Source organism: Dermacentor albipictus, chromosome 1 (assembly GCF_038994185.2).
Source record: "Dermacentor albipictus isolate Rhodes 1998 colony chromosome 1, USDA_Dalb.pri_finalv2, whole genome shotgun sequence".
Lineage (NCBI taxonomy): Eukaryota > Metazoa > Arthropoda > Arachnida > Ixodida > Ixodidae > Dermacentor > Dermacentor albipictus.
Genome location: NC_091821.1, coordinates 350783445 through 350797930, shown reverse-complemented (window position 1 = coordinate 350797930; position 14486 = coordinate 350783445). Strand labels below are relative to the sequence as shown.

The following is a 14486-nucleotide window of genomic DNA, read 5'->3' as shown; positions in this document are numbered from 1 at the left end:
CCTTGAAACAAATGCGACTCAGCCGGTTGCACAATGGTGACAGTATTTATTTAAATGCTGCTCGCATGTGCACCTGGCTAAGTTTTTAACAGCATCGCGCGACCATCGACCCGCGTGCTTGTCAGCACCTTATTAACGGCTCTAAGCGGCGAAACAAACGAGATAGCGCATGTGTACACATGCGCTTACTTTCGCTATTTCGCCGCTCCATGCCGTGATGATAAGGTGCTGACAAACACGCGGGTCGATGGTCGCGCGATGCTGTTAAAAATTGGCTGGGTGTGCAGTACACAGAAGGACACAAAGTGCGCAAGCGCTACTCCGAATCGGAGTCGTCCGAACTAGAGTCCGATGTCGAGTGCTTCTCGCTGCCCACGTCCCATAGAGCATCGTCCTCTGTGCCGTCCAGCGCGTTGCTTATGCAGCATTTTCTGAAAGACTTGCGCACCATCTCTTCGGGGAGAGATTTCCACGCCGACGACACCCAGCCACAAACAGTCGCAAGCGGTGGACGTCGCAGGCGGCCGGCGGGGGTAGTCGGGTTATCGCCCTGCATCCATTCATTATAGAGTTTGCGCACTCTATCTTTAAACGGCTTATTGAGCACAACGTCTAGTGGCTGCAGCACAGATGTCAGTCCACCAGGGATGACCACGAGGTCCGTCTTGCCGTCGCACAGGGCCCGCTTGACGTTGGCTGTGAGGTGGCCTCGAAATGAGTCCAGAACGAGCATGTTCGCTCGCTCAAAGAGGGCACCAGGTCGCCGCTTCCAGACGAGCCGGACCCACTCCTGCATCAACGATTCGTTCATAAAACCGTTTTCATTTACCCGGACGATGACGTCGCGTGGGAATTCCTCTTTCGGCAATGTTTTTCTTTTAAAAATGATGAAAGGGGGCAGCTTCTTCCCATCAGCTGTACATGCGAGCATCACAGTGAACCGCGAGTGCCCGTTGCCCGTTGTCAGAAGCTTGATTTGCTTGGCTCCTTTCTCGGAAACAGTCCGGCTTGAGGGCATGTCAAACCACACTGGCGTTTCGTCGGCGTTTCCTATCTGTCCGATCATGTAGTCGCGTTGCTGCCGAAGCGCAATTACATATCGCTGAAACTCGATTAGTTTGTCCTCGAATTCTGCGGGCAGTTTCTGGCACACAGAAGTACGGCGCCGTAGTGCAAAGCCCTTCCTCTTCATGAAACGCCGCACCCAGGATGGCAAGCCTTTGAATTGCGCCCTCGTCAGTCCAGAGGCGCGCGCGATCTCTACCGCTTTAAAACGGATGGATTCAGTCGTCACAGGCAGTGATCTTGCACGAAGCTTCCCGGATGAAATCCGCAACCTTGTTTTCCAGTTCTGGATACGCTGCAGTCCGCCCACGAAATGAAGTTTTCTTTTGGTTGCTGCAAGCAACCAAAAGCTGCTTCTGCTTCCGCCAGTAGCGAATGCTTTTTTCCGACACTCCAAATTCGCGCTGTGCCACCAGGTTGCCGTTAGCTTCCGCGTACTCGATCGCCTTTTTTTTGAAGGCGACGTTAAATTGCCGTCGGCTTCCGCTCATTTTTAAACAAAATGAAACAATGCAAACGCAAAATGACGATGCTACCACGTCGCCACGCCACGCCGCGCTGCTGCTGATGGCGATGGCGGCTGTTTACTTCATGCGCCCATTGTTGCAAGACTTCCGTAGTTTTTCCGCCAATGTCCGGTATATAAGTCGAGGGTCGACTTTTCGCGATGGTTTTTTGAAAAAAAGTTCGACCTATATTCCGGTTTTTACGGTACTATCCTTATTTCACATAGCTGTCTACTAATTTGCTGTCTCAATCGATATTTTGCCTCTAGGGTGAAACTGCTACTTTTTTGTTGTTGTTTTTACTTTAGATGTTTGTCACTCACTCTTTGTAATAATGTCTTTATACATCACAACCAAAGTTTCTGAAGTGAAACATTTAGGATATTAGGGACTTTGGATACAACAGACATTTTTTGTCGAATTATCAGGCTCTATTGTAATGAGAAGACGGTACATACAACTCCAGTTACAAGTTCTTAAGTGGCAACACCTTAGTTTTTGCAGGTTTGATCCTGGCAACCGCAGCAGCATTTCAATATTAGCTGTATGCAAAAATTATCTGGTGAGAATTAGCACGTAAAACCCAAGAATTAATTTTTTTTTAATATAGCTCTCTTAGCCTATTTCTATGAAAGCATCTCAGCTGTTCTAGTTCACGTTGGCACACCCAATGGGAAAACAGTGGAGCGGTGGTGTAGGTCCATTTTGTGTTGCCCTAGCAAACTTAGTGCCATTGTGCACTGTGACATATTGTGTAGACTTGTGCAACGTCGAACGAATCCGCTGGTGATCAACTGCAGTAATGGTAAATGTCACGTGCAGTACTTGAATGCCCACGGAAAATCCAGGTTCTCCTCATGGCTGTCGATACATTGAGTGCTATCTTTGCTTGATACAACAAATTGTCACTCACCTGCATACAGCATGCTTTCTTCTTTTCTCTTCAAAATCTTGTGCTTTTTACTTGTCACATCTGCTGCCAAATGCGCCTGCTTTTCTGGCGTCCTCTGCAAAATGATTCAGTGTAAAATTTGAGCAACGTCACGGCAAAATTTTATGCAGTTAGCCATAACTCCTTATTGTTAAGTGGAGAAACGCATCCAAGCATCAATATTACATGCAATGGAAAACACGAATAGCCCACAAGTGACAAGTGTTTGACAAGTGAATTTATAATTACCCACTGCTGGAGAAAAAAATATGCTGATGAAAACTGTAGAGCTGCAAAAATAGCAAATATAAACCTTTGCACTTCTTTTTTTGCATTTAGCAACAGCAGCAGCCAATGGTGTTGGCACCAGACAATGAAGCATCATCTGGGCGTATGTCCAGTCCACCGCCACAGCAAGACAGCACTCCAACCAAGAAAGGTGGACGGTTGCCTCCCCACTGGAAGACAGCCAAGGATGAAGAAGGCAACGTTTACTACTACCATGCCCTTACCAGGTGAGCCAGCAAAGAAGCTAAGCTCTTCATACAGCAGGCAGCAAGCACAAAGGGACCTTGGAAATCTGGGCCCATATTCTGAAACATTCACATTCCGCGAATCTGTTGCCTTGGCCACGCCTCCACCAACAGCGCGTGCGGATTGGCTGTTTTAGCAAAACCGGAAAATAAACAGCACCATCTAGTAGTTCCGGCCTACGTCACTTTAACATTGTGGTGTCAATGGCTGCTCTCAACATGTATTGAATAGACGAACACGTCTTTTGGCATTCGGTTGGTGGTGGAGTGTAGTAGAATGAGAGGTGGATAGATTATAGTAGTCTTTTTGTGACGTCTTACATACATTGTTTTGCGGCAATATTTGTTGAGTCATTTAAAATAAAACATTTCACACTACCTTTTTCACTGCTCAATGCTATGATTACCTTGTTGCTATGGTAACCTCATGTATGCTCACAAACGAGAAGGCGGCAGGAAGAAATGTTAGGTGTACAGAAAAATGCTACCTGTAAGCTTTGGTTGGGGCTGTTTAATAACAGTAGACTGTTGATTTCTGTGACCAAGTAAGTTAATAGACCATAGGACCTGAGAAAGAGCTGAACATAACTGCAGCCTCACAACCCAGCCTGGTACAGTTAAACCTCGATATAACAAACCTGGTAAAATTGGCAATTTGCTTAGTTATATGGAAATTTCGTTCTATTGAAATTCAACCTTTTATGCAAATAAGTACAGTCGCTGATCGATTTTTCTTACGCGGAAAGGGGGCACACAATTTTCCAAATTATTAGGCAATCGCATTACTGCAAGCATGCTCCCCTCCCTCTCTTTCCCTTTGCTTGCACGAGGAGGCAGCACTCGTGAAGCCACCATCTTTCTTCTCTTGCCCTCGCACACTTTCACTTGCACCCAAAGTACACAGTGTTCAAGGCGCCATAGGATGTTATTGCACTTGGACTTTATACAGAACATGATGTGGCTCCACTTCGGCAGTCCTGCAACATGCAGGGCACGATTTGAGAGGCGTGTTTGGAAGCAGCCGCTTGTAATTCAATCATTTGACCATCTGTGTCGACGGATGTTTCCATTTAGGCCCAAACAATGACACTTTCCTTTCATTCGACTGCTTCCTAACCTTACGTGAGGCCTCCTTACAGCGAAGGACCAATAGAGGAAGCAAGCGTATTTTGAAAGCTCGCTTCGCCTGTCCTCACGTAAGGAACTGTTGCCGCATGCCTTGGTTCGAGAGGATCATTTAAGGGGATATGTGGGGAGTTTTAATTATTTTCTTTAATATTTGAGCTACACTGATGAAAATTTCTAGGTTTATGTAGTTTTATGTACTGGTCTTAAATCTAAAGCTTATTTTAATGTATTTCATACCATTCTTAAGCTGGGTTCACCTGCCGTAGTTGCTCAGTGGCTATGGTGTTGGGCTGCTGAGCACGAGGTCGCGGGATCGAATCCCGGCCCAGGGCGGCCGCATTTTGATGGGGGCGAAATGCGAATACACCCATGTACTTAGATTTAGGTGCACGGTAAAGAACCCCAGGTGGTCGAAATTTCCGGAGTCCTCCACTACGGTGTGCCTCATAATCAGAAAGTGGTTGTGGCACGTAACCCCCTCCCCCACCCCCCCTTTTTTTTATATATATATATATTTTTTTTTTAAAGCTGGTTTCAGTCTTCCCTTCAAGTGTCCTTAGTACGTCTTGTGGTGCAGGCCTCTGTAGGATATCCCCATAGCTAAAAGCAAGTCGTTCAGCGCTGTTTGCCCGTTCCTGGTACTTTGAACGGCACGGGCCGCGAGAATGTTTATCTCAAACGGGTTAGATTTTGCCGTTCCCGACATGCGCCTTGAGCCCCATTTCGTTTCCAAACAGCCGCAAAAGTCGCATTCCAGGCTCAGTTGCACTGCGATACCGTAATCATTTGCACCACTGGAGATTGAAACACTATTGCTTTTTATTTCATATTTGCATGCCATTGTTTGCCACAAACTCCTTTGTGCTGTGAATGCCTGCTGTGATAGTAGAAGTGCTTATTAATATAGTAACTATTCTATATAAGGTTTAACCGATGAATTAACCTTTCTTTGCAGAGAAACACAATGGGACCCTCCAACCGTGGACGAAAATGACCAAGACATGGAGCTAGAAACTCCAACCTATGATGAACCAAAGGTGGGTAATTTATTGCTAGCCACAAAAGGAATAGTTCTCGCCCTCAGGCTTTGCTGAGGCAAGTAGCATTTAGTAATTTACTGTCAGCAGCTGATTTTTTGGAGCTGTTCGATTATTCAGACTTTGTCATGGTGCCACCATTTGCTACGTAGAACCATTGTACCACAACTGAGGACACTGTACAATGTCAATTTTTGAGGCACATATGTATGTACAGTTAAACCTAGACATAACGAAAGCGGTAAAATCGGCAATTTGCTTCGTTGTATTGAAATTTCGTTCTATTGAACTTCAACCTTTTATGCAACTAAGTACAGTCGCCGATCAATTTTTCTTGCACGGAAAGGGGCTGCAAAATCTTCCAAATTATTGGGCAATCAAAGAAAGAAAATTTCAATGAGAAAACAAATCATCTTAATAAATTTCAGAGTCGGCAACGAATGACACAGTTTCATGCATGTACATCAGCGATACCTTCTTGGCGGTACAAATTGAGCAAAGCCAGACACGCTTTTGCGTGCACTTTGCCCCCGCAGCTGGTAGCATTGCCCACATTCGGACGACACTATCGGGAAGAGTGCCAGCAGCGGGGAGCGAATGCATGGTCTGCCTCTCGCTCCAATGGGCTACCAAAACTTGAGAATAAAAAAAAACCTCCAATACTGAATGCGCGGTAAGACAGCTTACATTGTGCCACGCCATCTCGACACGCCCACTCTTAGCACAAGTGGCAGATTACCTCTAAAGGAGGGTGCACGGCTACGTGTGCGGCTGCCGCACTTACAACCATGCGAATCCACCATCTTTCTTGTCTCGCCCTCCACACTTTCATTTACACCTAAAGCACGCAGTGCACGATAGGATCTTACCACACTTGGATTTTATACAGAGCACAACGTGGCTCCTTTGGCCAGCGCGCAGTGTGCGATTTGAGATGTGTTTGCAAGCAGCCACATGTAATTGAATCACCTGACCATTTGCGTTGACGGAAGTTTTTATTTATTGTCTCGGCATTCCTTTATGGTGGCAGTGAAATTTCGTTATATTGAAATCGCATACACATTATATTAGGTTTTTAATACATGGTATGCATGCTGCAAAGAGATCGTTATTAACATGGCTTACAACCTTTCTTTGGTTGCAAAGGCACTGGTTAACACTTTGAACATGGCGAAAATAAAGCTCACTGCTGGCCAACACAGCGGCAGGATGACTAGTTGTTATTTCCAATATGTTATCAACAGCCATCATCCTTGTTTGGGCCCGAGGCCATGTGCACGGGCCAGTGGAATGGCAGCCAAGCAAATACCATTCAAGTCCACAGGCAAACAGCCAGCAACTACTAGGAACCATGCACCTACCAAATTTGTCTCTGTGCTTACTCTGTGCAATGGCAAAAACTCGTCTGTAGGAAGAAAGCTCCGAACTGAATTCGCACAGTACTGATTTAACTGCCAGCACTCTGCAGTGAAGGTAGCATACAACATAGACAATTCATGGTATTGTGACCACACGTGAGGTACACGAGGCTTAGCGGCTACAGTGTTGCGCTACTAAGCACAAGGTCGCTGGACCGAATCCCGGCCGTACCAGCTACATTTCAATGAGGGCGAAATGAAAAAAATTCTTGTGTGCAACACAAGACACAACACAACCGTTGGAGGCACGTTAAAGATCCCCTGATGGTCAAAATTAATCCGGAGTCCGCCGCTACCACGTGTCTCATAGTCAAATCGTAGTATTGGCTCACAAAACCCCAGAATTTAATTTTCAATTCAAGGTACATGAGGCTGCGTGAAATTTGAACTTAGTGGTGCCACACCCTTGGCTATTGCGGAATCGCAAGCATATGTTATTTCACTCAAGCGCAAGTTCAAACAAAATGTCTGCAAATGGGTCTTTTATAATGCTAGCATTGTAAGCAACAAAATTATTTTTTTCCCTGGAAACGATAATCGGTCATTTTTGTTATCCCCTTCAGTTATGGAAAAAAATCTGTCTGCAACTGTATTTGCTTGTGTTTACCTCATTTTAGACGGGTACTAAAGGCAAACATTGAATCAATCTATATTATAGATTCCCTTTTAGTAAGTTACTCTTCTAGGAACCTCACAATGTTGGTTTTCTGCCTAGAGATGTCCTAGTTGCTGATAAAATTGCAACTCAAGAGGCTGCAGAGTTGGGATGCTTACATAGCTGCGCCAGGGGTCTTGCAGATTGTGTGCTGCTGAGTGCCACACTTCTAAATATTCTTTGCATAGTGGTGTGAAGAGGCAGTGAGTTATTCTTTAGAAAGGAGCTACAAAGCTGGCATTATCATATATATATGTATGTGTATATATATATGTATGTGTGTGTGTGTGTGTGTATATATATATATATATATATATATATATATATATATATATATATATATATATATATATATATATATATATATATATATATATATATATAGTGTCCCTTTACTACTACTTGTTACCTTGAGATCTTGTCATGCTTGTGTACCGTCCGTGGCCAAAAAAATGTAGGCCACTGCCACCATTACTTGAGCAAGTTTGAGCTGCACTCACTTCAGCCAACTATGGTGTTGTAAGTATTCTAGAGGATATAGAGGCCTCTGTAGTTCAACCCAGTTCAGAGCCTCGCAGTTTGGCCTAGGGCAGCTTTAGCTCTGGGTCATGAAACACTGTCAAGTAATCTATTTCTAGGGCAATCATAAAATCAGTTATAATGATGAACTTTTCAATTTTTTTAGTGAGCACTACCACATGCTTAGCATCCAGAGTGCTATTTAGTTGACCACCTCATCAAGCATGCTACCATCATCTCCGTATCTTTCTGAACAAGCACTAGAAGACAAGTTATTTTGAATTAGTTGTGTGGAATGTGTGTTTCCTCTCTCAACCTATTTTTCCACTTTTTCTTCAAACCTGTCTTTAAAATAAAGTGGGTAGATAAAACATGGCTGCACTGCTGGTCATCCTGCAGGCTTACCATATTTGCTCAAGACCAAGCCATATTGGGATTTAGCAGAGGGGGCAGCTGCATTGGGAGTTGTAAAGCATGCACAAAGATGGTGGATGCTCTTGGGACAACTGGGCTTTGCTGGCTGGTGCTTAGAAGCTGCAGCCAGTCAAGTAGTCAGAATGTCTGGAAACTTTAAAAATTAAGTTCCTTCAAGTTCTGATCTCGCATACCATGCTAATTCACAATTTAGATTACATATGACTCACTCACTTTGTTGACACAATTATTTAGTGTAACTTGCTTGCGCATCACTTCGTTCCTCAAACAGTACGCTGTTTTCATCTCTGTCCATTCCTTTGAGATGGGCCACTTTAGAGATGAATTTACCTAGGTAAATTTCTATTGAACGGGCTATCCAGGTTGCCACCCATCTTTTATTTATGCATGGTCGATGGGACCAGTCGGGTTTCTCGGCACACATTCTCAGTCAGCGTCTGGTGTTATGACATAACCATGGTCGTCAAAACAGACCGTTATTAAAGGCAACATCAATGTCTGCAACTTAATTGTAGGGTGCGCAAACTGCATCCTTATATTAACTCTTGAACCACCATACCAGTCATTGCACACTCTCAAAAGTATTGGCTTGAGGTTTGGATAAGTATGGTAAATCAACCTATTTTCCTTGCTACGCTTTGCACAATGGTGTGTTTTGATGCTCTGTTCCAGAAGTATTTCCCAGCCATTGGCATGAGTTAAAAAGAGCTGCATGCAGCATTTTTATTGAATGACTGCAACATCTGTAAGGCTGTGTGTGTGTGTGTTTTTGTGTGTGTTTTTGTGTGTGTGTGTGCGTGCGTGCGTGCGTGCGTGTGCCTGCGTGCGTGTGCGTGCGTGCAAGAGAGCATCAGTGAGTGGGTAGCATTAATTGGACTTTATTCATTTGTGTTGTGCCTGTTCCTTATTTCATTTTTTTTCTGCCCTTAGTTGTGTGCATTTTCTCTTTTTATGATTGCTTATGCCTTTTCCTTCCTGCATGTATATTGCCCTTCAGGTGAACAGCACAGTAGGCAGCTCCAGGGGAAAGAGATCGGTTAGTACCTGGCGTACATGCTACTTTGTGTGCAAGCTCTTTCTTACGCGTGGCATGCTCTAATTTTTGTTTATTACTCAACTTGGTTTCAGTCTATGTTGCTGTGAATGAATTTCCTTCCAGTGCCCTGTGCCTTGGGATTACAAAAGCTCCTGTGTATTGAGCTTTGGGTGCACATGAAAAAAAGCCTCAGGGTGGTCAAAAGTAATCCGTAGCTCTACAATGATACTGATGGCGGCACGGGGACAATCATGTGTTAGCTTTGCCACCGTACAGAAGTGTTCTGCGGCAAAGCATACGAATGTTGTGAGTGCAGCTTTCGGTGCAATTTTGTTGGCAAAAAGAAAGAAATTGCGCATTAGATTCGAGTAAATACTATAATCGCGCATTGTGAGCTACTGTTATTGCTTGAAAATATTTCTAGGGAAGGCTGAAAGTAAGTTTTTTCAGTGGGATATTATGTGTATTCAACACATTCACTGACCTCTAAGCTCTGCTGAGACAAACACCGCCAGTAAAAAAGCCGCTATTCGGGTCACCATACGGGTTAGGCGCATGCGTGCTGTCTGGCCAAGTTGAATTATCCGGTGAAGGCCAATTTTAGAATCGAAATAACTAATGTTTGAGTTCATAGAAATGCGTGGATGCCAGCCGGGGCCTTTGGATGAGATCAAAATAAGCAAAGAATAAAATTATCTGGAGCCAAAATAATGGGAGTATTCCGTACAAGCACCATTTTTGCTTCACTGTTTCACCACCATAGTCATCATTTTGATGCCATACTGTTTTGACGACCATGCATGCAAATCGTCCTGCATGCCACTAAGTGTGTTTGGATCAACTAGCATTTCATGCCATAGTTAAAACAGGCACTTGCTGACCCTCAGCAATGGCCTGAATTTTAGCAATGGCCTGCACCAACCTGTTTCGGTTGGTGCAGCTATGATATGGAAATTTTCTATGTGACTACGAAAATATATTTTTTAGTCCTGTATCTTTCAATGTCTGCATTCAAGCAAACTGTATGAACATCAGCGTGCATTTAAAATCTATCGCAATGAAAATTTCAGCCAGATTGATTTGCATTGAACCTCTGGGAGAGTGAACTAAACTAAGGCCACCAAACCGTTTACATTTATACATTTACGTATTGCTTACCTGTCATGTCTCACACAACAGTATTATCAAAGAATTCAGCTTATAGGGACATTAAAAGCTAATATGAGGTCTAGCAAAAGTGATATTTGTGTCCCAAAGTGTCACTATTACCAAGACTGAAACTCTTGTAAGAAAAGTACATCAATGTAGGTCAGCATTGGTGCTGTGCCTTTTCATATATGTATAGTGCCATCTGCAGTGTCATAACATGTCTCAAAATTGCCAAGTTGCAGTAAAGTCAAATTAAATTTCTTATAAAGTTCAAGGTTTTTTTTCAAAGTAGTGGCACCCTCTTGGCATGGATCTCTTGGAAAGATCCAATTGTTTAATGTAACATGCTGTAGGCACCCAGCAGAGCATAATCTGAGAGGTTTCCAGTGCAGCTATGAATTGCACCTTGCATTCATCACAGGCAACTTCGATTCCAAAAGAATTGTGCAGCCTTTTTCAGTCGCGATGATGTCGTCTCTTGGCATAAGCACATTCCAACACTAGAGGTGCAATCAAACAGTCCAGATCCACATTTTTTCCTATTGTTTCCTTAGGAGTTTACCATAGGAAGAGTCTACCACAGTTTTTCTTTGGTAATGTAACCATGTTAGCTACCTTGTGTTAAATGGTTGTCTAAGCAGTTCTGCTGGAAATTCTGCTGAAAATTGTGCGAGTGGAGCATTTTAACTGATGTGTTAAGCTCTTGTAGCATCCATCACTTGTAACAAGCCACATATTTACTCCCGAGGCATTTTGGCATTGAAGGGAGAGTTGACAGTGAATAAATTCATTTTATAAAAGATGGTGCAGTGCTGTTGTAACATTCACGCAAAAAAAAAAAATGTATTTACCATTAATTGCATGACTATATTGTGGGTGCTGTTTTTTTTCTCCCCCTCTCTATCTCTGTACCAAGAGCCTGAGAAATTGTTTGTAGCTATAGACAGAACCATGCTTCATATGGAATAAGTGTTTTCTTCTCTCTTTTTTGTGCTTTGAAATGTGATAGGCTGAGCCACCAGGTGTCAGATTTATGGAAAACCTAACATCTTAGTGGCAAGAGGCTTGGGTGCACAAATAGCAAGTGTACTTTCTGAACGATGAAATTAAATGGGGCCAGAGACATAAAATGGTGCATCAGTATAGCGCAGTAGACACAATCAATTGCTTGCTCTCTGTGACGTGCCCAGCGGATACGGCTTTGTGACACATTAACTTGTATCAAAATAATATTATTGCTTCTTTCTTGGTCATCAAAGACCCTCCTCTTGTATTATATATTCTTGCGAGTACAATACAGTCAGCACTTCGTTTCTTTATAGCATGGAATGTCTGCAGTGGTGTATTTTGAGACAAAGCTGCAAGGGTATTGGTTACATCGTTGTTGGTTTTCTGTCTGCAGAGCAAGAAGAAAGCGGTGACCGTGGCTGCTGACACTTCGGAAGTGGCCAAGAAGATCAAAGAGTTGTTTCGGTCCAGGATTTCTTCCCACATTGTGCACTGCCTGAACCCCTTCCGCAAACCAGACTGCAAGCTAGGACGAATTCAAAGCACGGAGGACTTCAAGCATCTTGCTCGCAAGGTAGGCTTACCTCGTCTAGCTTGCCACATTGCTAAGGGCAATTTTGTATGGCTGGTTGACTGTCCTCTCTCTCTCCTTTATCGCAGGACCTTGAATTGTTTTAGTCTTGTCGGTTTTTAAAATTGTAGCTCATTTTGCCAGGTTGTTTGATTCCATGATGTGCGCTATGCATTTTTTATGGCAGCTTTATTAGAGAATGACATTTGAAGGCTGTCATTCTTCTGCACCTTCTATAAATGGTGGTTAGGAGATTAAATTTCATTTTTAAGATCTCCAATAAAGAGTAAATTGTGACATCATATCCAGGATTCTGTGTTATTGACATCATTTGAATCGTGCTTGGCCCTTGCTTAGCTCAAGACAATTAGTGCTCACTTCAGACTGCAGTATTACCAGTGGTGAAGCAAACAGCTGACAATACACTGTTTTTTTTTTCTTCTGCCCAGTTGACACACTTTGTGATGGCCAAGGAGCTGAAGCATTGCAAGAATGTTGAGGACCTGGAATGCAATGACAATGTGAAGCACAAGGCGAAAGAGTTTATACAAAAGTACATGGCAAAATATGGTCCTATCTATCGGAAGGACAAGACTGTCTCCCCCAAGGACGACTAGCCGGCTCTCCTTTATGCATAGGCATGCGAGGGGCTGCAAGCAAATTAGAGGTGGCTGACTCGACGCTGAGAGGAATCCTGCCAGTCATCAGTGCAGCATTACCAGGGATAACCTCCATCAGCTCAACGTCTTCAAGCCTCTAATCCAGGGACCACTAGACTGCCAGGCAGCATCACTCTTCCCACACCGTGTCACAAAGTGATGGTGCGCACCGTATGCCACAAACTTCCAGGCAGAACAGTAGGCTATGGCAGTGTGATGTGCGTTCAGTTGTGGTCACGGAGATGTGCGTGGTGCACAAGTGCCTGCCTCATCAAGTCCTGCAACGGCGGCGCACAGCCGAAAAAGTTCATGCTGTTCTAATTGAAGCGGCACAGTCTACCTAAAGTGCATCTGTACAGGCCTGCACACGTGAATGAACACTTGATGCTGAGCAGCTCTTGCTGGAAAACAGTTCTTTGGCCGAGTCAGTTGCTGAAGGCTAGGTTGTGCGAGTAAAGCTAGGATGGCCGATTTGCACTCTGCAGGCCGGCGTAAAGGTTCCAGCGCAGAGACCATGCCTTCTTCTGCACACTAGGACATCATTGTTTCTTTGGCTGCAAGCCATCCTTTTGTTCACACTTGTGAGCTTTCACTTATTTACTATGGGGAACCGAAAGTTTGGTTCCTGTTTATAGACTGGTTTTGTACTGCCACGCCATAATTGAATTGCCGCTTCTGTTTGTTTTCTGCATAATTTTAGCTTTTTTTTTTTCTTAGTTGCAAATGTTTTGTTGTCAAATGAATTTACATTTCCGCAAGGCGTACATGTTCATTTACTCTTTATTTTTGTAGTTGCTGTGGGTTCAGAACTTGTCTGTCTGTACGAATCATTTGACTGGTGATTAAGCTTCCTTTTCTTTATATGGTAGCATACAAGACATAGTTTGAGGAAAGTAAAACGCTACATACTCTTGGCTTATTGACCTTTGTCATGTGGTGTGAGAGCTGTTGGGTGTTTTGGAAATGGATTTGGGGTGTTACATCTTGTAATTAATTCATCTTGCTCTGGAATAGGCAAGAAACAGCAGCCCCATTCTGTATAGTTGCATTGCTGTCACTTCCGAATGAAGTTGAGGAATATTGTCTTGCGTGCCCAACCTTCCCTCACATGCACCCCCCCCTTTTTTTCCCCCTTTATGTATATAAAGTGTTATATAAAGTGTTTCAATTTCGTTGTCCTTATTTAACTATTTCATGTCAACAGTGTCGTGTTAAATGACTTCATTGCATGGTTCTCAGCGCATGCTGTTAAATTCTCTATGACAATGGTGCATGGCTTATAAGTTTTCTGCCCAGCACGGAAATGTTGAAACATAGTTTGAGCCAACCCCATGTGTGCCAGGGAAGAACCATGAATTCGCACTGCAATTTCTCCATGTTCATTTTTGGGCATTGTATATATACAGAGCATATACGTATAGACTGTCATCTGCTGCACATTTCTGGCACGTTTAGATGGCTCCAGTGATGAATGTAATAAATATACATTTTCATATCATTGGTATATCTTCGTGGTGTCCTTCACACCAACCCATGTGGTACACATAGTGTGATTCACTTAAGGGCAATGATTACTGTTGTCTGCTGTTTAAAGTGGAAAATCAGTACTTATAAGTGTGGGTGTAACAATTGAATTTTCATTTTCGTTGCTGTCACTGGCTGCACTGTAGTTTAGCTTAATACAGTCAAAACTCAATTTAACGAAGTGATGATTGCACTTAAATGGGTTAAATCAGGAAGTTCGTAAAATCAGGAAAGAAATTTTTTGGTCTTTTAAAATCTAAAATAGTAATGTGGTGGCTTACAAAAGCTACTGCGGCATTGTATTTTCCGCTA

General features: G+C 43.4%; 1 protein-coding gene across 10 annotated transcripts in view; it reads left to right on the top strand.

The window, feature by feature from the left end:
- The window catches only part of Set2 (SET domain containing 2), a 112830-nt gene extending 98682 nt beyond the window's left edge, over positions 1–14148 (top strand). For all 10 annotated transcript variants that reach the window (XM_065441645.2, XM_065441650.2, XM_065441652.2 and 7 more), the window contains 5 exons: positions 2842–3017; positions 5119–5200; positions 9225–9263; positions 11815–11994; positions 12441–14148. In XM_065441645.2, the coding sequence (XP_065297717.2) occupies positions 2842–3017; positions 5119–5200; positions 9225–9263; positions 11815–11994; positions 12441–12608 (645 nt within the window). In that variant the 3' untranslated portion in view covers positions 12609–14148. The remainder of the gene's footprint in view (positions 1–2841; positions 3018–5118; positions 5201–9224; positions 9264–11814; positions 11995–12440) is intronic.
- The last annotated feature ends 338 nt before the right edge of the window (positions 14149–14486 follow it).